General features: G+C 46.1%; 1 protein-coding gene across 2 annotated transcripts in view; it reads right to left on the bottom strand.

Annotated features, from left to right (window-relative positions):
• The window catches only part of SCIN (scinderin), a 128362-nt gene that overhangs the window by 27738 nt on the left and 74484 nt on the right, over positions 1–26140 (bottom strand). For both annotated transcript variants that reach the window (XM_088453141.1, XM_088453142.1), the window contains exons 5-8: positions 19499–19591; positions 11088–11220; positions 8861–8949; positions 2890–3105 (exon numbers count right to left, since the gene is read on the bottom strand). In XM_088453141.1, the coding sequence (XP_088309267.1) occupies positions 2890–3105; positions 8861–8949; positions 11088–11220; positions 19499–19591 (531 nt within the window). The remainder of the gene's footprint in view (positions 1–2889; positions 3106–8860; positions 8950–11087; positions 11221–19498; positions 19592–26140) is intronic.

The following is a 26140-nucleotide window of genomic DNA, read 5'->3' as shown; positions in this document are numbered from 1 at the left end:
GGGCTAAAGTTATTTTCTCTGATGAATCCCCTTTCAGATTGTTTGGGGCATCTGTAAAAATGCTTGTCCGGAGAAGGAAAGGTGAGCGCTACCATCAGTCCTGTGTCATGCCAACAGTAAAGCATCCTGAGACCATTCATGTGTGGGGTTGCTTCTCAGCCAAAGGACTGGGCTCACTCACAATTTTGCCTAAGAACACAGCCATGAATAAAGCATGGTACCAAAACATCCTCCAAGAGCAACTTCTCCCAACCATCCAAGAACAGTTTGGTGACAAACAATGCCTTTTCCAGCATGATGGAGCACCTTGCCATAAGGCAAGAGTGATAATTAAATGGCTCGGGGAACAAAACATCTAAATTTTGGGTCCATGACCAGGAAACTCCCCAGACCTTAATCACACTGAGAACTTGTGGTCAATCCTCAAGAGGCAGGTGGACAAACAAAAACCAACAAATTCTGACAAACTCCAAGCATTGATTAGGCAAGAATGGGCGGCCATCAGTCAGTATGTGGCCTAGAAGTTGATTGACAGCATACTGCAGAGGCATATTGCAGAGGTCTTGAAAAAGAAGGGTCAACACTGCAAATATTAAATCTTTGCATAAACTTAATGTACATTTCAATAAAAGCCTTTGCCACTTATTAAATGCTTGTAATTTTACTTCAGTATACCATAGTAACATCTGACAAAAAGGTCTAAAAACACTGAAGCCGCAACTTTATGAAAACTAATACTTGTGTCATTCTCAAAACTTTTGGCCATGGCTGTAGGCAAGCAGACAATCATAGTCACTGAATGGGAGTAGGAGACAAGTTAGCGGAGCACTGGTGACCTGGATATTGCTAGGAGAAAAAAGACTGAGGCGGGCCCTGCCCGTAAGAGCTTACATACTTAGGGGAAGGGATGAACAGTTGAAGGGTGAATTGAGAAAGATATATGGTGGAGGGCTTGAAGAGAAAGCATCTATTGTTCGTCCAACTCATGACGGTACCAGGCGAAACAGCCATCTTGGGCACATTACATAGGTTACACAAGGTGGGATAAACAATACCTAGAGATGTGCTAGACAATGGGGAAATACAGAATACCTAGAGTGAGATGCAAATTAAAAGATATCCGTAGGGCCAACGGATCCACGGATTGTTCATTCTACCCCTGCAGGTACCAGATGAGGCAGCCATCTTGGGCATTATATATAGGCTATACTGGGTGAGATAAAGAATACATGGAGATGAGGTAGACAATCGGTAGATACAGAATATGGAGGGTGAAATAAGAAATGAAAGATACCCTCAGGATCAAGAGATCCATGGATTCTTTATTCTAACCACAAGAGTACCAGGCGAGACAGCACATCAGCAAATACAGTGAGCAGGATAAGCAATTTGTAGAAGTGTGATGCACAACATAACATGTCAGAGACATGTCAGACATAAGGAAGCAGCCATAATAGAGGTCAGATGCAGAGTCCTGGTATGGAGGCTTAGATGGGAATAAGGGTGGTAGAGGAAGAGTCCTGGGACCTCATTCAGAGTCGGTCGAAGCGGCCGCTCGGTCGTACAGGAAATAGGGCCAGATATGCAAATGATTCCCTCGCAAGTTGCGTCCCTAAGTTCGGATCGGTAGCTGGCCCACCAAGGGGAGGAAGCGGCCAGAAGACAAAAAAATACGCCCCCTTCTCGTACGCATTACACGTCATCTCCGGGCATATAAGGATTAATCGAGACCATCGGGAACCATCGGAACTGGTCGTAGAGCTTAAGGTTGACCATACCCTCTCTTAAGCTCTACGATCATGTCAGTGTAAAAACCTCCCCTGTCACGTGTGCCATGACGCTACTTTGTTAATTATGCACTCCCATAAACCGTATGCACTCACATAAAACGCTGTTCGCATAATTAGGCACGCCTGCGTTCGGATCTCCACTCCCCCATTTTCAAGCACCTTCCCCTGTTACCACTCACAAACGCCTCAATATGTCACTCAAACCACCGACCTGGCTGTGTTCAAGGAGAGAGAAATTTCTGATCGTAGCGGCTAGTTTGCGCACGCGCATTGCGAACTTTACGCATGCGCAGTATAGCGAACATCGGTGGCGTGCGGCCGCTTCGACCGACTCTGAATGAGGTCCTTGGTGTGGAGGCCTAGGTGGAGTACAGGGCCAGTTTGGTGTAAAGGCCAAAAGGTCTATGGGCCAGTGCGGTGTGGAGGACAAAAGGTATATGGGTCAGTGTGGTGCAGAGGCCTGTTTTGACCTGGGACATTGCTAATACCTCTTTTCCACCAAAAACCCAGGTCCGACCTGGGTTTTTGGACATGGTTCCAACCCTGGTCAGACCCAGGTCAGACCCATTTACACTGCACCTTTGATCTGGGTTACTCCCAGGTCAGCCCTGTTCACACTGAACTCAGGTCTGCCTTGCTAAACCTGTGAGGTCATAAAAAGTGGGAGGTGACTGCTCCACAACCACCAATCCACTCATTTTAGGCATGATCCAGATCAGATAACCTGGGTTGCACCGTTTACACTGCACCATTACCTGGGTCCAGACCGTGGTTGGGACCTGAATGGGGCAGGGGCCTTACTGGTGCAAGTCTAAGATGCAAGAGGCAAGACAGGTGAGTGCAACTATATCAGCGCTAGAGGCACCTTTATTGTGTCAGGGGGTTTTTTCTAGCGCATCTTTGGTGACTTCAAAAATTGTAACATAACATCTGCTGACTTGTACCATCAACATAAAAAAAAAATTGAAACCGCTATTAGATCCACCCAATATATATATATAAATGGGTTATTTTATATGTTTTGTCACTTTTTTTTTTCTGTACGGAAGAGATATTTCTTTATAATGGCCCATATGATGCATATTTTAAAGAGACGTACCTCGACTTTCCCGGAGCCGTCGTCCACCATGTTGTGCTGGGCAGCCATTTCTGGGGATTCGTGCAGCTTGGATGCATCAAAGTCAACCTGCTGGATGTTAGCGATCCGTTCAGTGACGTAAACCCTCCCAAACCCATCACTTTGATTCTTGTCTCTCCAATCCTTAAAGAACTGTGTAAAGATTGGAGTTTCCCCGTCTTCTGGTATAACTTGAATCTAGAAAGAATAAATATGAATTTATTGATACCTTAATTTAAGGACTAAACTAATGTTTCCCAGATTTTTTTTTTCTATGTCTTATCACTACATTTATCATTTCTGCAGTCCTAGGGGGAGATGTATCAAACCTTGAAGAGAGTGAACGTGGAGAGAGACAAAGTACCAACCAATCAGCTCCTAACAGTCTTTTTACAGGCTGTGCAAGAAAAATTACAGAAGTTGATTGGATGCTATGAGCAACTTCTCCACTTTATCTCTCTCCAAGATTTGATAAATCTCCCCCCCAGACTCCCTTTCTTGTGCTGCATCATAGGCTATTTGTAAGCATGTTAAGTTGCTTGAGGTGGTATAAGCTAATGTGGGCCAAACCAGTACATAGACTATCAATTGATTTGGAACCAGTGACCTCAATGAAGGTCTTCCGCTGAGGGCCTTCATGAGGTCTTAGGGCCTGATTCAGAGCCGCTCGTAAGCGGCCGCCGGTTCGCTCCGAGCGATGTTCGCACAACTGCGCATGCGTATGGGTTGTAATACGCATGCGCGAAACAGTCATTGCGGTCGGAAATTGTGTGCTCGCAAAATAGCGAATGCCTGCTAATTTGAGTGACAGAATGAGGCGTTTGTGGGTGGTAACAAGGGAAGGTGCTTGAAAATGGGGAGTGGAGATCCGAACGCAGGCGTGCCAAACGGTCAAAACGGGCGTTTTAAGGGTGTGCATAATTAACAAAGCAGCGTCATCGGCCACGTCACTTGGTTGTTTCTTAGCCTGAACTGTTCGCATGATTGCGGTAGGAAAATCCAACCACAAGCACTGCGAGCAGTTCAGATGCCTTTCGATGTACTCGATTAATCTAATAAATAGCGGAGATGATGTAGGATGCGAGCGGCCAGGGGGCGTCTTTACAAAATAACGCATATTTCGTTCGCTTGCTCAGACATAGAGGCGTCAACAGACCGCAAAGAGCGAGCGCTCAATTTAAATAGCCGGCCCCTTTTTCTGAACGAGCGAGCGCAAATAGCGTCCGGCTCTGAATCAGGCTCTTAGTGTACTGATAAATAACAAGACCAGGGTGTACCTGCACACATAGCAGTTTTGTGATTTAAATACAATTTTAATATGACTTCAGTGCCAGATTTATATGCTGTCCTGTAGGAGAAAGACTGAGGTTTGGGTCTACGTGCACATTGTGACAGGTGGGAGTTTTTGATGCATTTTGGGCTACATTACAATTTTGCTAAGGGGCCCACCCACTTCTAGTTGCACCCCTGTCTACAGTCTCCTGAACATATTAGCACAACCAGAAAAATAGATGTCTCCACTCAAGGTAATTTACATGTCTAGTTTGCAGAAGTGTCTCCAGAGATTGGAGAGTAGACCTGGAACTTTATATTGGTGGACCAATCAGATGCACCAACCAAGTGCAAAATGTGACGCGCATCCAGTACACTTTGAATACGAAGCCCACTTACGTGCATATGCTGCACATTGCAGTCATAAGGGCTCATTACATTCTCAACCCCGTTATGTCCAACCATAACAAGGCTCATAGCACAGAGTAGAATACTATCAATGTCTATGTGCAATCGGTATGATTTACCGGCGGACGGGATGCCAGCGGTCAGAAGACCGACAACGGCTTCCTGATGTTGAAGATCTCGACAGGGGCCGGTAAGTAGCCTAACCCTCCCATCCTCCCCCCTAACCCTCCCCCAGTGGTGCCTAACCTCCCCCCGGTGGTGCCTAAACTTAACCCCCACCCTCCCAGCACCCTAGACCTAACCCTCCCCGGTTGGTGCTTAATCCTAACCTCTCCCCGGTTGGTGCGTAACCCACCCCGACAGATCCATAAACCTAACCCCCCCATCCCCGGCCTAACCGTAACCCACATACTTAATTTGGGATACCCGCGGTATCTTAATCCCTGCGGGATGCTGGTGTCGGCATTCTGACAGGTGTCAGTATACTGGCGTCCGGCATCCCGTCCGCTATAGATACTGTATCCAGGGATGGTAATGATCATTGCGACAGGGAGGTCACCAGGAAAAATGTATGTCTACATCACTGAAACTGGGGTTAATAATCAAATATTCTCTGTACAACGCTGTGTACTATGTAGGGTAAGTTATCAAAAAAGCTGCATGCATTTATCTACAGACAGAAAAGATAAAGCACAACTTGATACTGCATGTAAATTAGTTATAATGGTGCTTAATGTGTTGATCACTAGGTGGCGCTGCAGGGCCAGGCAAACAAGTACTAGAGAATTGTCTTTCAGCACAATCCTTACACAATGCTTGTATATTACTGTATTTACATTTTCCATATAGAATGACTGATGTCTATGAAGGGTGAGGTGATAATTATAGGAGATTTTAATATGCCTGACGGGGACTGGAATATGCCAATTGCTAAAACAGCCAGAATAGACATTCATTTCAGCTTTTATAGGTCATCTCTTGCACTTAATTAAGGAACCAGCACACAAGGAAAAGAATACCATACTTTTTCCCCCAAATAAAGACATAGGGGTCTGTAGTACACTGTGAGTGGTCTTTTGCTGCAAAGCAAATAAGACGCAAAGCTTAAAGAAATAGACTGCACGTTACACCTCTCGGAGTGGATCAGTCACGCCGGATGTCTCACGCTGTATGGCGTATAGACGTTAGGTATATGAGGACACAATGGGGCATATTCAATTGGGGGCGATGTAAAAAACCTCAATTTTGGATTGTCATGGGTATGCGCGCTCCCGATACCCGCGGTATCCAGTTTAAAAACAGTGGTTGCGGGGTTTCCATAGTTGAAAACCCCACGGCGCGTAAAGAACAAAAAAAGATACTCACCTGTCCGGGGGTCTCGGGTGGTCTCTGTGGCTCCCGGTGGCCTCCTCTCCATCTTGTCACTGGTGAAGGCGCTGCTGGGAGTCCCGCCGGCTGCTGGAAGGCTCCGGGGTCTACTGGGAGGCGCAAAGGCTGCTGGGAGGTGTAGTTCTCCCAGCGCCAGCTATAGACTAACATGGGGGGGTCACTAACACACTCATTCATACACACAAACACTCACACTACATACTCACCACTGCTGCAGAAGACCTGGCTCCCGACACTGGATGTGGAAGACAAAGCTTCGGAAGATGAGTAATTAAGGACTAATTAATCTAATTGGAAACTTACAATAGATTAATTAGTCCCATGGGGGAGTGCTGCCGGGGTCCCAGAGCAAGTCCCACTGATTTTTCCTAAAATGAACAAATTTAGCAATAATCAGACTTGCTCTGGAGGAGGGAGAAAAAAATGTGGTGATTTCTATAGAAATCGCTGCGTCCCAGTTTCAGTCACTTAAATAAATAGCAAAACCCTGCGCCGCGTTTTGTTTTTTTAAAAAGCCTGCCCGCAATTGGATCCCTTCCAATGTGTCTATTAACAACATCAAATGTGTCCGTAGGACAGAACAATGGTCATTGATGTTTAATGTAGAGGCAGCTGTAAATCAGTTACATCACACATTACTGATGTCACTCATCCAGCGAGTGTAATGCCCTAGGAGAGGGATCGGTATGAAATACCGCCGTAATTAGCCCGGCGGATGTTATACCGACGCCGGAAAGCAGAACAGGTAAGGTAAGTTTCTAACAATCCATAACCCTCTCCCCACCCTCACCCTCCTGTAAGGGTGCCTAACCCTAACCTCCCCTCCAAGTGCCTAACCCTAACCTGCCCCCGTAAGTGCCTAAACCTAATCCCCCTTCCCGCAGCCTAAACCTAACCCTCGGGGGATGCCTAACCCTAACCTCCCCCCGGGGGTGCCTAACCCTAACCCCCCCGTTTCCCTAGCCTAACCCTCCTGGGGGGGTGCCTAACCCTAAATCCCCGCCAGGAGCCCCTAACCCTCCTCCCCCCACGGCAGTCTGCACACGGTGCCGGCTTATCTTCGTTCGGTATGCCGAGCGTCAGGCTCTCCCGACTTAAGTATAATGACAGGCGTCGAGATTTCGACGCCTGTCATTAGTCCCCTGCCGGGATTTTCAGAGTCGGGAAGCCGGCGGTCGGCATTTCGACCCTCGGCTTTCTGACTGGATACCCCAGGTGCACCCCCCAGCCCCCACTCCTTTCCCACATACACGGAGCTCCTGCTGCTGTTCCTCAGTTTTAGTGTTAAGCAGTGGGGGACACCAATTCTGAGTTACGGACGGGTGTGCCACATCTGAGTATGGGATATGCATCCTAGGACTCGAGCTGACCCTTGGGGGTAAATTTACTAAAGTGAGAGTTTTTAGAAGTGAGTTTTATAAGAGATGTTGCCCATAGCAGCCAATCAGATTCTACTTAACATTTAACTAGCACCTTCTAGAAGATAATAGCTAGAATCTGATTGGTCGCTATGGGCAACATCTCTTCTAAAACTCTCACTTTAGTAAATTTACCCCTTGGTGTTCAATGCTTTTAAGGCCCATGTGGAGTCCTTACATTTCCACCAATATGCAAAAATTTTATTCCATGTGGTAAAATTATTAGAAAAATGATTTAGATGAGCTATAGGAGTGGGCACGGTGCATTTACATTGGTGATCACTGTTTTGCAAGAGGACAAGCAGCCTTATTGCCCCACAAAAGAACGTGAGTTTTCAATCACTTTGAGAAGGTGCGCAGTGATAAAGTTTAAATGTCATATCAAATATCCAATCTTCTACCAGTTTTGAATCACCGCTTTTATTAAATAAAACTTATTTTTCCCCTAAAATACTACAATATTTAGCTGCATTTATAGCTTAAATGAAACATGTGAATTAGAGGAGATCGGGACATGCCTTTATCACACACAGTCATTTGTTTTGCTTCTGAAATGTGTTTAACATTGGGCAATGTGCACCAAGAAATGCGTTTCTTGTCAGAGTGCAATTGGAAGTGGCAAAATGCGTCTCACTATAAGTACAGGATGAGAACTGATTTGTGCCAGCTCAGACGAGGTGCGTGATCAAGTCCTCTTGTGGAGAGGGAACTGCAAAGAACATCTCTTAAAACTAGCTCTCTCTACCCTTTAATGTCATTACAATTATCTTGCTCTACAACCTAAAGTGTCATTTTTGTACTCGGTGCACCTACTCCGTACTTTGCAAGGAATGTCGTAATTCCTCCCAGCTAGTGCACGGTTCTCATTCCCATAAGTGCCAACATCTTACTCATAAACCTATTGGCTTTGGATTGAATCTTGACATGTGAGTTTTACACTGCACCTTGGTCATTTTGCCACTTTGTAAATGAGGGCCTGATTCAGACCTGCTCGGTCGATGGTGAGCCATTGTGCATGCCCGAGCCCCTGTTGATCGACAGCTCGCCCCGTTTTGTAGGCCGTGAGGGAGAGTGGCTGCACAAACGTAGGCGTTCGAAGGAACGCCTGCCGTTTATGGGTGGCCCTACTGACATCACTTTTGATATCAGTAGTGAACTTCCTGCTCTATTAGAGCAGGAAGTTCACTGGGGCTTGCGGTGGATGAGACCCTACCACAAGGGTCTCATCGCAAGCCCGATGGTCACAATAATCGCGACCATCCCCCGGCCACCCGCTAAAGCTGTGGGTGGTCACCCACAGCTTAGCGAGCAACCTGGAGGCCAGGGGTAACAAAAAACCATCCCGCCCTGATTCAGAGTGAGCGCTCGCAAATAGCGAGCGCCTCTGAATCAGGGCCTAAGTCCACTCACATGTAAAATACGGGGACACATTATATTCCTTTCACCACTAATACACACAACAGTACCTGAGTATTAGCAGGATAATTCATTTGTTGTATGAACTCTTCCGCTGTTTTCATGGCAGCTTTCCTCTCATTTACATTTGCGTTTTTACCTAAATGATAAAACAGAATTGTTATTACTAAACGCAATAAATCCCAAAATGAATGCAGTAAACTTAAAAGTGTATATTTTTCAAATGGATGAAGCAATACTTGAGAAACTGCAGCCTATGAAAACAGGCTGACGCATTCCGCCGTTCCATCTGGTGAACCAACATTATACTTTGTTTTTCTGAGCATACTGTGTCATTGCCACCACACATCACAATCACTGACATAAAACAAAACAGTTCGGCTAGCATTTAAATTTATCATTACACAGTCAACATTTACTAAAATGTATTATAAAATAGGTAGAGTATCGCTGACTGAAAAACCTCAGTTACACAAGTGCACCAACAGAGACCATTCAAGGAGAATGGAACCAATGCTGTTTGATTGTGAAATTGACCTGATTGTCAGTTTTAAGACAAGAAACAGCAGAGGTGGATGAAGACCCCATGGGCCTTAGACAAAATTCTGCTTTGGGGCTCCTGATGACCTCACTTTTAAAAAAAACAACATAAAAATAGGTTAGGGTAAGCTGGGCCCCTCAGTGCCTACAGGGCACTAGGCATGAGCCTAGGTTGCCTCATGGTTCCCACGGCTATGCAAATATGAAGAAATCAGATTGCAGCAAAGCAGACAGGGCAGATTTTGAGTTACATGCCGATATTCACGCAAACGGTCAATGTTTTCTAGCTGTGCATGCGTCTAAGTAGATAAAAAGTCACAGAACACTTGTCCCACGGTTCAAGTGTACAGAGGCCCTGATTCAGAGCTGGACGCTCTTTCAGAGCGCTCGCTCTGAATCAGGGCGGCATTTTTTTTTTGTGCAGGACTCCTGGCCGCTCGCTAAACTGTGGGTGACCACCCACAGCTTTGGCGAGCGGCCAGGTGATGGTCATAATGGTCGCGACCATCGGGCTTGCGACAAGACCCTTGTTGTAGGGTCTCGTCCATCGCAAGCCCCAGTGGACTTCCTGCTCTAATAGAGCAGGAAGTCCACCTACTGACATCACTAGTGATGTCAGTAGGGCCGCCCACAAACGGAAGGTGTTTCCTCGGGAACGGCTCTGTTTGTCCAGCCAACCCCCCTGCCCGCCTCCAAAACGGTGCAAGTTGTCAATCACAATTGACAGCCGCCGCGTTTTGGTGAGAGACCCGTAGCGACGGAGCGCCCGTCGCTGGCCGGGTCTCGCGCATGCGCGAGCTGGAGGTGGCGCATGCGCAGACCCGCATCGACCCGCTTGCGAGCACATAGCGCTTGTGAGCAGATCTGAATCAGCCCCAGAGTTGCAGTACAGATTGTGATGCATGGTCTCAGAAATGCATTGGGGTTTCCTGAGTGTGGCTTAACTGGCTGCAAACACAGGGCCTGTACACTAATGCAATTTTCACGCAGATCAAGCGATTATTTGCCATTGTTCATGCGTATACATCGCAGTGCGCGTGTGAGAAGGCAGCATTGCGATCACGCAGACCACGGAGACCCATCGCAGAGTGATTGACAGGAAGTGAGCGTTTGGGGTGGTTTAACGGGGGGAGTGGTCAGAAAAACACGCCGTTACATAGGCGTGCATAAATTAGCCACTGCTATTGCATACGCAGCTCTGCGAGTTAGAAGAGCATCAAAGACCTTCCGCAAGGGTAAGATGGCCGCCAATGTGCTTCGATGTTACCGATATTACAGTGGGAATTCGTCGTCGCATGCAGGTAAGAAGGCAGCAGTTGGCGTCTTTATGCTCGGGTGATCTCTGCTAACATTAGCGTATTGTCGCTGCTGTGTTGCGTATGTAATCTCAGCTGCGATCGCATTAGCGTCCATCTCTGAATCAGTCGTACAGCCGCTTAATCGCTTACACTGCTGATGATGCATGCCCCTGCTAGTACATGAGATGTTCATGCTGGCATGTAAAAAGGTGAATACAGAAGAACATGTACTGTAGCACTCAGTACATGTGAGATATGTTTAGTTATGTGCTGTATGTTCTAGTGACGGACATAGCAGGCCTCTGTAACCCTCTGCACTGTTTTGTTGTGATTGGGTCAGTGGGTGAATGCCCAGGGGCTCAGCGCAGCTGGAATAGAGAACGCTTGATTTCTTGATGGTTACACTCTGTGCTGCGATTAAATAAACAGGAAACCTGACCTTTCCACACAAAGATCTTTTTGTCCGCGGAGTGGTCCAGGATAAAGCATTCCTCAGAGAGCAGCATGGCTTTGGAGAAGGGGTTTTCCTCTGCCACCACCGAGACCTTCATAGAGCCACTGGCATCGGACACCTACAATGTGCAAAAACACAAAAAGTTTTGTCACTTGCAAAAAAAAAAAAAAAAAGTGTTAAATCTGACTCGTGATGCAACAAGCAAAGAGTTAACTGTAATCTTACAATTAAGGGGTTTTTTTTATGAATGCAGGAAAAAATGCATAATATATTCCTGTACTAAGTATTATGCTGTTTAGTAATAATATTTTACTGTGATCTGTGAGTCAAGGTTGTGCAGCATTACAGTGCAGGTTTTGCAGGATTACACCGCAGGTTGTTCAGGATTACACCACAGGTTTTTCAGGATTACACCACAGGTTGTTCAGGATTACACTGCAGGTTGTGCAGGATAACACCGCAGGTTGTGCAGGATTACACCGCAGGATGTGCAGGATCACACCGCAGGATGTGCAGGATCACACCGCAGGTTGTGCAGGATTACACCGCAGGTTGTGCAGGATTACACCGCAGGTTGTGCAGGATTACACTGCAGGATGTGCAGGATTACAGAACAGAAGTTGTTGTTTTTATTTGCATTTTTCTGAGGTGCACGTTTTTTGTATGTAATAGTAATTGACTCATGATACGGTGCCAGACACTGCACTATAGCACTGTAATCTTGCTGATTATATACTGTATTGTACTAAATGTTTTTATTACAATACCAGGTATTGCGAGACAAAGGGATTCTTTAGCATTGCCTACTGCCATGGCAGGATGGATAAGATGGATTTGAAAATACAGCATTTATTTCCATGTTCTGCCTATACAAGCATGTAAAATAGGCATTATGTTCACAAGGCACGATTCAATAAATAAAATACAGATGTGTCCTCGTACACTATTGCCAAACAGCTTTTTTGGCGCAGGCCCGTACGACTCGGCTTGCTCCGAGTGTCTTTTCAGCTTGAATATACATCTTAGTCGCAATGCAATGCAGCAAAACCACATAATGAGACTGCACTGATTAATTTGATATACGATATTATACATCTGTGTGCGAATGAGTGTGATTGTGTATATGAAATGTTATGATTCAGCAGCCGCGGCTTCTTTTAACGCCAAGTTACGTTGTGCTTCATTTGCGGCTTTGTACATATTTCAAACTAATTCCTGTGCGGTTAATGTTACAGCGCGGCGTCTCTGGTACAGGCAGAGTGGTGTTTAGTGGTATCTGCGGTGCGAATTCGATGCAAATTTAAAGTAAAAGTCGCTACGCTGCACCGCTCGGCGCATTACACTCAAAACACATGGCGTACGGAGGCTCGGTGTATGAGGACACATCTGTAACTGATCAAAGCAATAGCCAAATACATCTGTAGGTAACCTAAGGACATATTATTCACAGCTGCTGTACCTGGAAATAAATGTAATATAAAAGGTGGACTAAAGATAATAGTTATAAATGAATGTAATGGTCAGAGAGAAAGCAGATTTCAATCTCAATTTAAATTATGTGTCACCTCCCAAATTTCCCACTTGTGGTCTCATCTGTTACACATTAGAGCCTTTCTATCTACAGCCCCTCTGATACCCTCAGTCTCTGTCTGTCTCCTGTATCGGTAAGAATACCTAGCTGGTGTATCACACTGGGCTTCGCCTATTTGAATATCTATTGCCGTGCATTTGCGCCTGTACATAAACAACATCAGCAAACTCAGATTATGTTCCAGGAGCAGATATATCATATAAATACCATGGGCGAATCTAAAAGGGGTGCAGGGTGTGCGGTGCACACGGTCTCGGGGGCCCACACCCAAGGCCTCCGAGAGGTGAGTAGGCCCCGGGTATTGGCTCAGCCAGGCCCCCATCTGTAAAAAAAACAATACTGTGGCGGCGTCAGGTGTGGGTCATGGTGTGCATCACTTCCGTGCCCAGGAGTCACCATGGCAATGGAGAATGAGAGCAGCAAGATGGCGTTCAGGTGCAGCTAGCCCGGGCACTGCCAACAAGCTTGGGCCCAGGTAATCAGTACCTTCTCCCCCACCTTGGCGCCCCTGTCCACAATGCGTACCCTGCACCCATAGATGATACTTTCATGTCCATCAGCGCCACAGAAATCACAGGTAAAATGGTGTGGGCGCAGAGATCAACGGGAAAATGGCACAGGAGTCATGTTCCTGGAGATCGGTGCAGTAGACTGGGACACAGTGCGCCAGTGAGAGGGGAGGCTCACATGGAGCCTGCACGTGGGCCGCCTCCTCTCTTAATCCGCCCCTGAAACATACGCATGTAAACGCACCTTGACGGAGCCTCCATGTATATGTGCAGGCAGAGTTCCGTACTGTTATGTGGCGTGCATGTGATGGGATGTACTTATAAGATCCGAATCCCCACAAGGGACTTAAGATAGTCGTCGAAATACCTTAGCCTATCTTAATCCCGACGTCGGAATGCCTAACGGCGCCAGCCCAAACGATGTAAATCCAGGGTGCCCTTTAGCATTAGCCGCAGGGGGGTAGGGTTAGCTTTAGGGAGTCTAGAGGGGTTAGGTTTTGGGGGGAAGTTAGGCACCCCTGGGGGAGATTAGGGATAGGCACGGGGGTTAGGTTTTGGGGGGAGTTAGGCACCCCCATCCCCAAGAGGGTTAGGTTTGGAGTGCGGTAAGGGGGGTTAGGGTTAGGAACCCCTGGGGGGAGGTTAGGGTTAGACACTAGGGGGGGAGGTTAGGGTTAGGCACCACTAAGGGAGTGTTAGGAGCAGAGGGGTAGGGATAGAGTACTTACTTGCCCTGTCAGGATCTTCTCCCTTCGGGTTGTTGGCGTCGTGTTATGAACCGGCGGCTATTCAGCTGCTGGGACTTCATACCCATTAATATGATGGAGGGTCACCTGTTTCTGACAGATCGGTGTAAGTGGCGGTACTAATGATGACAGGTAGCAGTGGCAAACGAGGATTTCTAGAGGGTTTTTTACCAAATGCTTGATTTTAGAGTGAGTTTGGCCAGTCCATGAAGAGGGCATCATTGACACTTAAACAGCTATAAAAGTTTAGTGTATGTCATAATTCCGACATATACAGGGCCAGCAAACATATTTAAACCATCACATGGGGCAGTAGGGCATTCCAGCCTGAGCATTATTCCAGGGGATGCAGTCATATTGCCGTTGGACGGAATGCCGGGCATCGATATACTGCTGCCCGAATCCTGCCGCCCGGCAATATGCCGACGGCGATATCTCGAAGGTGAACAGGATACTATCGTTGGCATCTCAAAGTGCTGGAATCCCGAACGTCCGGACGGGTAAGTAACTGCTCTGTCCCCGGGGAAGGAGAGTTAGGTTTAGCCACCCACGGGGGGAGATTAGGGTTAGGCATACCCCGGGGAGAGTTAGGCTATGGGAAGAGGGGGTTAGTGTTAGGTACCACTGGGGGGAGTTTAGGGTTAGGCACCCCCCGGGAGGGTTAGGTTTAGGGTGCGGGAAGGGGGAAGTTATGGTTAGGCACCACCGGGGGGAGGTTAAGGTTAGGCAAACCAAGGGAGGGTTAGGGAGGGAAGGGGGAATGCAGGCTTCCAGTGTCGGGATTTCAGCCGGAGGCATATCATACCGATTCCCATTCCAGAGAATTGGAGCAAATCTGGGAGTTTGGGGGAGTGGCAGAAGGACCTATCACTGCCCTGGACATATATGTACAGATTTGTCTCCATGTGCATAGTGTATGTTATACAGTATTAATAATTATCCCTATAGATAGTCTATAGTAGTGCACACTTACCAGTGCACATTTTCCAGATCTCCTAGATGGTGCAAAGGTGTAATCATTACTGGTTGTTTTAATTATTTCATAGTAAAATTAAATTATATACAGTTATAGTGGTTATGGTGTGGGTGGGGAGGGGGGCTTCCACGCAACCGGAACCCCCCCCCCGCGCTTGCCTATGGTTGGATGCGATGCAAATATACGCATAAAGCTGTACGGCTACTGACTGACATTTACATAAGGACATTTTGTTACTTAATGATTATAGCGTCTGAGTTTTCTGCAAGGAGACCGTCCCACGTGCATTGTCTGTGTGGACTTTATAATTAGACGTTCATGCAAATTGAATGCAAAACAGACATGACATATTTCCCCATAAATGTGTTCCATTATCTCTATCTTTCCATTCTCTGAGCTCCCCGGCAGACCCTGGATTTCACTTTGGTGAAATATAGGAGAGATTGGGGGTGAATAGGGAAGTAACGAGTGTGTTTGTGTATATTCCAGTTCCAAACGTCACATATTATGGTATGTCCCATATTCTGATAAATATTGTAGGGTCGGCTGTGTTTATCTGGGTTATTCACTGTTATTTGTATGGAAAGTGCAACCTGCGTGGGTACCTGTTACCAAACAGATAATTACTGTACATAAGCATTTGTTGAAGATGAATAAAGCGTTCAGGCAGGGCAAGGAATGTGTGTTGTTTACGTTCGCGATGTCCAATTTTGTTGTTTTATTTTTGCTTTTTTTTTAGTCTTTCAGTTTTTTATGCCACTTGGTGCTTAAATAGCCGAAAATTGCTTTTGCTCCTTTACCCTGCTTTTAATTTTTTATTAAAAGATTTTTTTTACTCCCCTCCACCTTTTCCCCCTACTCCCGTGTTGTGTGTCCTTTTCTCTCTTCTGTATTATTTCTGTCTGACTCAAAGTGCTTTCTGCTTTTACGGTCTCAGGGCCACATTCAGTACCGATCGCAATTGCGATTGCAACTGCAATCGCCTACGGATCGCAGTTGCAAAAATATGCCAATGCTTGCCAAAGCACAGGTGGCATAGGGACGCCCACTGCTGCTTTCTCATATCCGTCCAACCGCACTTTACTGTGTATACATCGCTAACATCGACGCGCATCGGCCCGTCACGCAACATTTACAGCAGATCTGACCAGCTGCAGAAACTGCTCGTTGCCCGCAGTGAGTACTCAAGCAATCGCAGTGGCTAATTTATGCACGGCCATGAAACGGTGTTCAAACAGGGAGGGCACGTCTGCGTTTTACTGACCACTCCCCCGTCACCACCTCTAAATGATGACAGCCTGCCACTCACTCTGCGATGGATTCCTCTGTGTGTATGTAATTGCAATTCGAACGCTGTGCAAGCTCAGTGGGGGTTATACGCATGTGTAGTGGCAAACAATCGCTCGACTGAGTCCGTAATCGATATTGCGTACGCTGCTGAAGCAGGCCCCATATGTTATTTTGTCTGTGTCTCTTTTTTAAAGTACCCATGTGTTGTGTAGTTTCTGTTCATTGCATCAGCAAAGATCATCCCTCCCATTGCTGGCCTAATTTTAGTCACTTTGCAGCAAATAGTTTTTATAAAGCTTTATTATATTTTACATTTTTTATATTAATTAATTAGGCTAATAATATCGATTTAAAAACTTATTTAACACTCCTTTAGTAAAAATATATATGCATAGGGGTAGGCTGGCACCTGCATGCTGACGTTCGGGACACTGGTGCCAGGATCCCAACCTGTCAGGATTTCGGCGCCTGTATGTGGACCGCCGGCATCCTACATGCCGGGATGCCGACTACATCCCATTTAACCTATAGTGTTTATTGTGGATATTTTCCATAGGTAACAGCGCCAGTCTTTATTCACTTTAATTATCCTCAATTTTTGCCCTTTTGTCTACATCCCCTATTAGTCAGATCTGCAAACATCCTGTGAAATATATATTATGGTGCTTAGTAGATTTACTTTAAAGAGAAAACTATTAACATAAAGCAAAACAAAGTTGTGTTACTATGAGTCTGATGTGTTTTACTTGTTATTTCAGAGATTTTTTTTTTTTATACCAAGCACAATTTCTCAACATTGTTTGCTGAGATATATTTACCCACCACCCCCCTCTTATTTACAGCAAAATGGTAACACATGAGCGTTTGGGCGAAGCCTCAGAACCCGGCCTTATTGGCAAGCCCTAATCGTGCATCTAGGACGCCAGCATTATATGTGCTCTGGGATAAACGCTGTGCGGTTGCCAACATGTGTATTTGTTTAGAAATGCTGATTTAATTCTCCATACTGAGGGGTATACTTACTAAACTGGGAGTTTTTAGAAGTGGAGATGTTGTCCATAGCAACCAATCAGATTCTACTTAACATTTATCTAGCACCTCGTAGAAGATAAATAGCTAGAATCTCACTGGTTGCTATGGGCATCATCTCCTCGCGGTCGCCGGTCTAAATGCCGACGCTGATATCCCGACAATGGAGTAAAGATAGGCATCGAAATACCGACGCCTATCTTTATCGATGCTGGAACACAGACGGACGGATGCCCGAACGAGGTAATTCCGGGGTACACGTCCTCTTAGCAGTTTAGGGCAGTTAGCGGGGTTAGTGTTAGGTTTTGGGGGGAAGGTTACGGTTAGGCACCCCTATGGGGGAGGGTTAGGGTCAGGCACCACTGGGGGGAGGGTTAGGTTTAGGCACAAAGGAAGGGGACTTAGGTTCAGGAACTAACGGGGAGGGTTGGGGTGCGGGGTGGGGAGGGTTAGGCTACCAGAAGTGAGGGTTAGGGTTAGGGAGGGGGGAGGGTAAGTATACTTACCCGACCCGACCCCTGTCGGGATACCAACCATCGGGATGCCGCTTTCGGTATTCTGACAGGAGGCATCCTGGCAGTCGGCATATCATACCGATTCCGTCAGGGATATGGCAAAAGTTTAGTGCGGGCATATTTGGTGCACATGCACAGTAAGTAAATACACATTGCAATGGGCTTGTGTCCAACTCTAAATGAGGTTCTTTGGGGCCTATTCATGATCCTTTATGGGTCCTTTATACATGCAGAGGCACCAGTTGCAGTATGTTTCTAGTAACGGGCATGGAGCGGTGGAGCCGCCTAGAATTCAGCAAACTCCGAAAACCGAACGTTTTCTGAGTTTGCCAGAGGGAACCAACGCCATCTTCAGATTCCTGAAGCCCTGCTCCATCCTATGGGACCCCGCAAAGAGGACTCGGATTAGATCTCTCTGGGGCCTCCCCACGCGTGCCCTGCAGCCGTGCGCATGTGTGAAATGAACTCACGCATGCATAGTTGTTTGGCTCGGGAGAGGTGAGTGTCACCGCTGCTTCAGTAGCAGTGTTAGGGATGGCGGGGTCAGCGGCTTTTCGGAGCACCAGAGCAATGCTCAATTGCTCCAGTCGTTAAGTATCCACCGTCGCACCTTCCACTGTGTTAAGACACTTTATCATGGCCCCTTTGTCTTCCAGCTTTCAATATAATATTGAAAGATCAATAGATTGTAGAACTTTGCCTTAAAAATTAAAACCATCTGTGCCATAGAGATGTGCACTGACCTCCCGGTTTTGGTTTTGCATCTGATTTTTGTTTTTGTTTTTTAAGAAATTGATAAAAAGTTTTTAAACACAGCTAAAATCATGTCATTTTTGCAATCCAAAACCCGAAATTCGGTTTTAAAATTAGAAAATTCAGAACTACGGGAATTTCAGAACCGCGACTCAGATCTGTCCAGGTTCACGAAGTTCGGGTGGAATCGGATCTCTGGAGAACAGAACCGTACATCTGTATAATGTACCATAGATTCACACCCCTCTGAGCCTGGAGGTGTCACATAATGCACCCTATATCACATCACATGTAGGTGAGCACGATCATATACACTGTGTAATTTATATTTAGGATTACAGATGTGTGAGCAGGATATAGCTGTCATCATATAGTTCTACAGTTTTACCATTAGAAGAAACGGTCATACATATAAGATCTGGAGTCATGTGTCACCTACACACCAAGCAGCACAGTAAACAGGTTTGTGAACATACAACATACAATTGAACATACGTGTGCAGTTAGAGAATTTTTTGTTAATTTTTTGGCAGAAAAGGTCATTGGGCCTCATTCAGAGATGGCGCTAATGCCGTTGCCGCGAGTTTCTACACAGCGGCTGTGCGAGAATATGCAAATGTCGCAGCTGCCAGGATTTGTACTGTGATCCAATCAACCGAGTACAAAGACGCAGCTCGGGCACAGAACAGTCGCTTAAGGACTTCTGAGTCTTGTATGGTCACAGGCAGAATGTCATCTATGAATCGGGTCCATCACCTTGAAGTGGTTGTTTAGCCCATTTGTAATCATAGAACACACAGACAAAAAACTAATGTCCCATTAATATTATTCCTGTTACAAACCTGAATCTTTATCAAACACTGCAGCGGACAGGAGCGCTGGTTTCAGTACATTCTCTTGCGCTCGTGGCTAGCCCCCGAGGACAGCCTCAGCTTAGGGCCTGGTATACAGTAATAAATAAAAGTGACATTATAACCAGTGTCTCACCATATAAAGCTTCGCCATCTTCCTGTTTGTAACATCGGCAACGTCATCATCATTATCATCTCCTCCCGGTAATTTGGGTTTCTTTCCCAAAACCTATAAAGGAACACAATCGCATATTAAAATGTATCAGCATGGTGGCACTGTGGTAGGCATTGCTGCTTTACACAGCTGGTTCATGGATTCGATTCCAGTCAGTACACTGTGGGAAGTTTATATGCATTTATGTTTTTTGCCAGCATGCTAAGTCGGAGACCATATTTTTGGTTACTCTGATTTCCTGGTCCTGTACCAAATGCATTTGCCACACTTAAGACATGTGAGTAGATAAGAAAGTATACAGTTGTTAGTTTAACTTTTAACTTATATTAGATACAGACGCTTACTATACATATCACATGTCCCTATTAATGGCAGTGACACACTGGTACTGTAACACACGTGTCCTCTTGTAGTCATACAAATTCCGCACTGCATTCATCCAACTTATATCTTGATATAATGATCATAAATCCTGTGAAAACATTGACAAAAGTTTTTTTTTTAATCAGCCAGAGCACAAAGTCTATGTTGGACTTGGTGTGCCGCAGATAAGGCCTTAGGCTTGCGGGTGGTGGTTTATTTTATGGGTGACAGATGGAATCCCTGCACTATATACAACTTTATATCTGCAGCTGAGAAAGCTAGTGACAGATAATGATCGGAGGAACTCTTATATTTACTTGGAAGCTGTATACAGTGAGGTCAGTGTGTCGTTCCCAGGATCCAGCTATTGGGGCTGCTGGGATAGGTTTCCCTCTCCCAGTCCCACCCACTCGTCTCCTTTGCTATACATCCTGGTTGCTTGGGCAGCCCCCTTCAACTAAAACACTTTGGTGCAGATGTACTAAGCTCTGGAAAGTGATAAATTATAGAGTGATAAACTACCAGCCACTCAGCTCCTAACTGTCATTTTTCAAACACAGCCTGTAACATGACAGTTATGCCAGGTACACACACCAGATGATATGTTGTCCGATCCGGCAGATGGGACGACATATCGGGCTCATCGGCCAGTGTGTACCCGCTATGTCGCTAACGATGCATGCAAGTCCGAAAGGGCGATATTGTCAGCGTTCAGCAGCATGGCCCACGCCGTCGTTCCGCCACTGCCGCCATCAGCAAGTGTGTGTGCACTTGCCAAGGCCGGCACCCCTGCCGGGTCCCGCCGCAAGCGACATCGCATTGGGTACACATCGTTTAGTGTGTACCCAGCTTTAGAATCTGAGTGACTGGTAGATTATCACTCTCCAAAGTATCACTTTCCAGAGCTTAGTACATCTCAATGTCATTACATTACAGTTCTCAAACTCCTGAAAATCTCATATTATCAAAATAGATGGGGATAGTAGGTTCCTTGTACGCTTTCACATATTTAACACACCCACCAGTAAGTACAGGGTGGATTATGTGGCCAGAACAACGTCAGGTCACAATGGGTGTTCTGGTGAAGTTAGCTAATGGTGCCAAACTCCACAAAGTGAAGCTTTTTCAGTCTTTGGTAAATGGGGCATTATCACAGTACACAATCGTAAAGATATCTCAGATATCTGCTATTGGTAAATAGCCCTAGTGTTTAAAAATACATCAATCCTCTGAAAACAGCCATTTCCAGAGGATATTTTGGCTAAATAAATAGTCCCCATAGACACGTTCCCCGCCTGCTACAGGAGGGCGCATACAACAGGACACAGTTGATTGCAGGATCTGCAAATATTTGCTCATGGTAAAGGGTGGATCTGGATCTGAAGATAGAAATAATTAATACTTATCCACTGCATTCTGTTGGACGCATGCTGTAACTGTTTTACGGTATAAATAACACTCAATGATATGTGGAAATAAAACAATGTATTTGAAAATGATTACATATAACATCAATTAAAAGACTGTGGAAATGTAATGCTTCTTTCATAAGTAATTTCTTTTCATTTTGGGTATTATATGCATCGCAGAATCACCGAAAAGTCGCTCACAGTGTACCAGAGACGCTGGGCGACTTTAGCTGTACAGTAATTGGTATAACAGGCAGATGAAGCACAATGTAACTTGACGCGAGGAAAAGCCACGGCTGTTCATATCAGAGCCCCTTATTTTTACAGATTCAGACTCAGTCGCACACAGATGTACAAATGTCGCACATCACAGTGGTCTGTGCGCCTGATTCAGGTTGGTTCGCAAGACTGCATTCGCACGCACCCCGCTCACTGCGAAAATATGGTAATGAATGCAATCACACGGCAACTGCAGCTCTATACCAAGAAGCCCATCACTGTATAAAGCCGCCTACTTCCCATGACATACATCCGCAAGTCAGCGAAAACATCGGTAACATTGGAACCAATCACACAGTTATGGTTGACCTGACCCTACCGCACAAACCGCTAAACTTCCTGTCACCATCTAGACTTCTGCCAGCGTATGCAATTGCTGGTGCATAATTATGCACGCCCCTGTAACGGCGTTTAAACGCCCAGGCACGCCTGCGTTTCTTTGACCCCCGTCACCACAGTATATAAGGACACAACTGTATTTATTTTCTTAGCAGATAATGGGCCTGATTCAGAGCCACTCGTAAGTGGCAGCTCGTTCGCTCCGAGAGATGTTTGCCCAACTGCGCATGCGTACGGATCGTTATACGCATGCGCGAACCAGTCAGTGCGGCCAAAATTCATGTGCTCGCAAAATAGCGAATGCCTGCTAATTTGAGTGACAGGATGAGGCGTATGTGGGTGGTAACAGGGGAAGGTGCTTGAAAACGGGGAGTGGAGATCCGATCGCAGGCGTGCTTAAAGGTCAAAACGGGCGTTTTATGGGTGTGCATATTTAAAACAGCAGCGTCATTGACCACGTCACTGGGTTATTTTATAGCCAGAACTGCTCGCAAAATTGTGGTAGCAAAAACCAGCCACAAGAATAGCGAGCAGTTCATACCCTGGTCGATGTACTCGATTAATCTAATAAATAGCGGACATGACGTAGGATGCGAGCGGCCAGGGGGCGTAGTTTCCCAAAAAACGACCGCAAGTTTTGTTCGCTCGTTCAGACCTAGAGGCGTGAACAGACCGCAAACAGCGAACGGTTCATTTGAATAGCCACCCCTATTTTCTGGACGAGCGAGCGCAAATAGCGACCGGCTCTGAATCAGGCCCTATGTCTATTACATCTTTTAAAGAGATTTCAGCATTTTGGTTACGAGATTTGAAGGGTATTATTTTATTTTATTTTTTTTAAAGGAAAAACCTGGTTGGTTTTCCCTTTTGAAATAAAATGCTGATATACAGTAAGGGGTAGATTTACTAAAGCTTCTAAAACAGACAAGTGGTGATATTGCCCAAAGCAACCAATCAGATCCTAGCTAACATTTTTCTATTGCATTCTAGAAAATGATACACATACTCTAATTGGTTGCTATCGGCAACATCACCACTTGTCTGTTATAGAAGTTTTAGTAAATATACCCCTAAGTCTCCCATCTAAATCAATTACATTTGACCCAAAGTATAATGTATATGGTGTAACGCTTATGGTGGTTTGTAGAAGGATGAAAATGACGCCATATCAGTTGCTGAATCAGGTAGATCTATAGCCCCGTATTTGTTGTAGTGACCCTATTTATGCAACGTGTGTAAAAATAGGACCTCTTTATATTATCATAGATGATCGGTGCGGATCTCAGACAGTTAAACTATCTCTGGCCAAAATAACATTGTCACTTAGAAAATCAATATCTATATTTCCTTAATGGATCTGGCAGTGCTGTTTAGGACCACAGTGAATAGGGGATGTGTGCTATATTCCTCTTCTTCATCTTACTCAGGAGGCCGCAGATTTCAAATGGCAATGGATATTGATTGTAAGAGCGCTCCAGCTTGCTGAGACAGATTACCAGTCAGCTGGAACTAAGTGATAGTTAAATAATGTGACAATAGCACTATACAGTAACAACCGCCTACAGTGCAAACAGTCCTTTGTACCACAGCAAGTTCCCATGTCTGTAGGGCAACCAGCTGCTGAGTGCAATCACTTCCCTGGATGAGATGAATGAATATTACATGAATTCAGTTTAAAGTAGGAATCATGGCCCCCTACAACGAACTCTGGCCCTGATTCAGAGCCAGACGCTCTGAATGAGCGCCCGCTCTGAATCAGGGCGTTTTTTTTTTTTTTCTGTTGCGGCCTCTTGGCCGCTCGCATAGCTGTGGGTTACCACCCACAGCTTATGCGAGCGGCCATGATGATGGTCGCGATGGTCAAGACCATCGCGACCATCGGGCTTGCGACGAGACCCTTGCGGTAGGGTCTCGTTGCCATAAGCTCCAGAGTGCTTTCGGCTCTAACACTAGTGATGTCAGTGGGGCCGGCCCCAGATGGTAGGCGTTCCCATGCCTACCGGCCCGCCCACCAAAGGGGGCGTGCTGTCACTCACCATCGACAGCACGCCCCCTTTGGTACGAGACCCGGAGCGACGGTTTGGCCTTCGCTATCCGGGTCTCGTGCATGCGCACGACGGAGCCGGCTCCGTCGTGCGCATGCGCACTGGGCCACCATCGACCCGCGAGCGGGTCTGACTCAGGCCCTCTGTGCTCAAGGATAGGCCATGCACACAAATGTTCAACACGGGATGTAGTCAGGATGCCGACCGCCAGAATCCCGACACTGAAAGCCCGTTATGGGACTAAAGATAGGCGCCTAAATACCAATGCCTATCAGTGGCCCCACGCCGAAATCCTGACGCCCGACATACCGAACATTGGTAAGCCGGGCGTCGGGAGCTATTAGCAGCGGGGGGGGGAAGGGGAGGGTTAGTTTTAGCACCCCCAGGAGGGTTAGGCTAGGGGAAGGGGGGGGTTAGGGTTATGCACCACCGGGGGGAGGTTAGTGTTAGGCACCCCTCCGGGAGGGTTAGGTTTCGGGTGTGGGAAGGGCAGGGGGTTAGGGTTATGCACCACCGGGGGGAGGTTAGGGTTAGGCACCCCCCTCCGGGAGGGTTAGGTTTAGCGTGCGGGGAGGGGGGATAGGGTTAAGCACCACAGGGGGACTTAGGGTTTGGCACCACCCCCTGAGTCTTAGGGTTAGGCGCCCCCAAGGGAGGGTTAGGAGGGGGAGAGGGGAGGGTTAACTATACTTACGAGCCGGCGTCAGGATTTATACTGATGTCAGGCTTGCAGTGTCATGATTTGGACCGGCGGCTTTTAAGCCGTCTGTATTTCATACATGCAACATATGGCAATGAATAGATAGAGAAGATAAATGCATACTGCACTCATACTAAGGCAGAACCTCAGTATCCCTATTTTAAGATCCACTACGATTTCATTTTACCCCGGACTAATGGAGGTGAGACCACAATTCCTGCATACTGTATCCCAGCGAGTTTAAATCTTCAGAGCTCTTATGTGTTGAATGTAACCCAAGCATGTGCCTATTTTCACGTGAAAGACAGCATATGGGGGTCATAAACACTCTAGCTACTACAGGTATATTAATGTAATATTCATTCATATACATACCAACCAGCCCCATTATGGAACCACCCAGATTTGGGACCACCTACTGTATATGGGCATAGGCTATATAGGTGAATGCCTAAGGTGTAATTGCTCAAGAGGGGCACCAAGAAGCCTTGGCGAACCTCCCCTTACCCGCGCGTTCCACTGCAATCTTGCCTACAGCGCGAAATTGATCAGCGACGGCTCTGGTGTAACCACAACACATTGGACGTGTGACCGAGAGAGTCATGCCCATTTCTTGAATAGATTAAGGAAGCAGATAATTGCGCCCCATCCTCATTTACATAGGTCCTCTGCTAAGCGCCATTATTGCAAATGACTAACAATTGCAGAGTGGATGAAAGCAGAGTGGATGAAAGCGCTAATGTTGTAAATGAATCCAAACTCAAACTAGTTTTATAATTACCCCCCACAATGTGTATAAAAATATAGGTGAATGATAACTGGTTGACAGTGACCATGTCGGCTGTTGGACTGGAGGCTTATTCACTGCATGAAATATAAGGACTGCCGTACGCCCTTTTACCACTCCCGTTCATAGCATCAGCATGTCAGCTTTCAGCTATAGTCATTAATCAGCTTTGATATCGATTCTTAAAGGTATATTTACTAAGCGGCTGGTTGTCAAAGCCAACCATTGTCGATGGGTTTAACCTGCCAGATTTAGAATAAGATTCAGTGCAAAACAAGGTATTTATGGGCATTTCATAGTATTTCAGTTTTAAATCCTGTGGGAAAAGCGCCGACAATTGGTGGCTTCGGAAACCTGTTGCTTAGTAAATATACCCCTTATAGTTAACTGTAAACTCGGTCAACCAAAAGAGGACCGTTTTCACTTGCTTTTATTACACAGGCTTTGGCATATAGTAACAGCTAGCAGACGATTTACTTGCTCTATAAACCTTGTTTCATATAATGGAAGATTATAAACTATAGTAGTAATTATATTATTAGTTGCAGTAGTATGCCAAAAATTCTAATTACTGACATCAGAACGTATAAAGTCTATTTTTACCACAAAGCTGTGTTGTGCCTTATTGCAGCAGGTGTGTCAGGATAAGGGGTCTTGCCTATGTGATTAGAATTTAAGGGC

Source organism: Taudactylus pleione, unplaced genomic scaffold (assembly GCF_031769625.1).
Source record: "Taudactylus pleione unplaced genomic scaffold, aTauple2 ptg000571l, whole genome shotgun sequence".
Taxonomy (NCBI): Eukaryota; Metazoa; Chordata; class Amphibia; order Anura; family Myobatrachidae; genus Taudactylus; species Taudactylus pleione.
The sequence above is the reverse complement of the archived record's forward strand: the minus strand, read 5'-3'. Positions and strand labels throughout refer to the sequence as shown.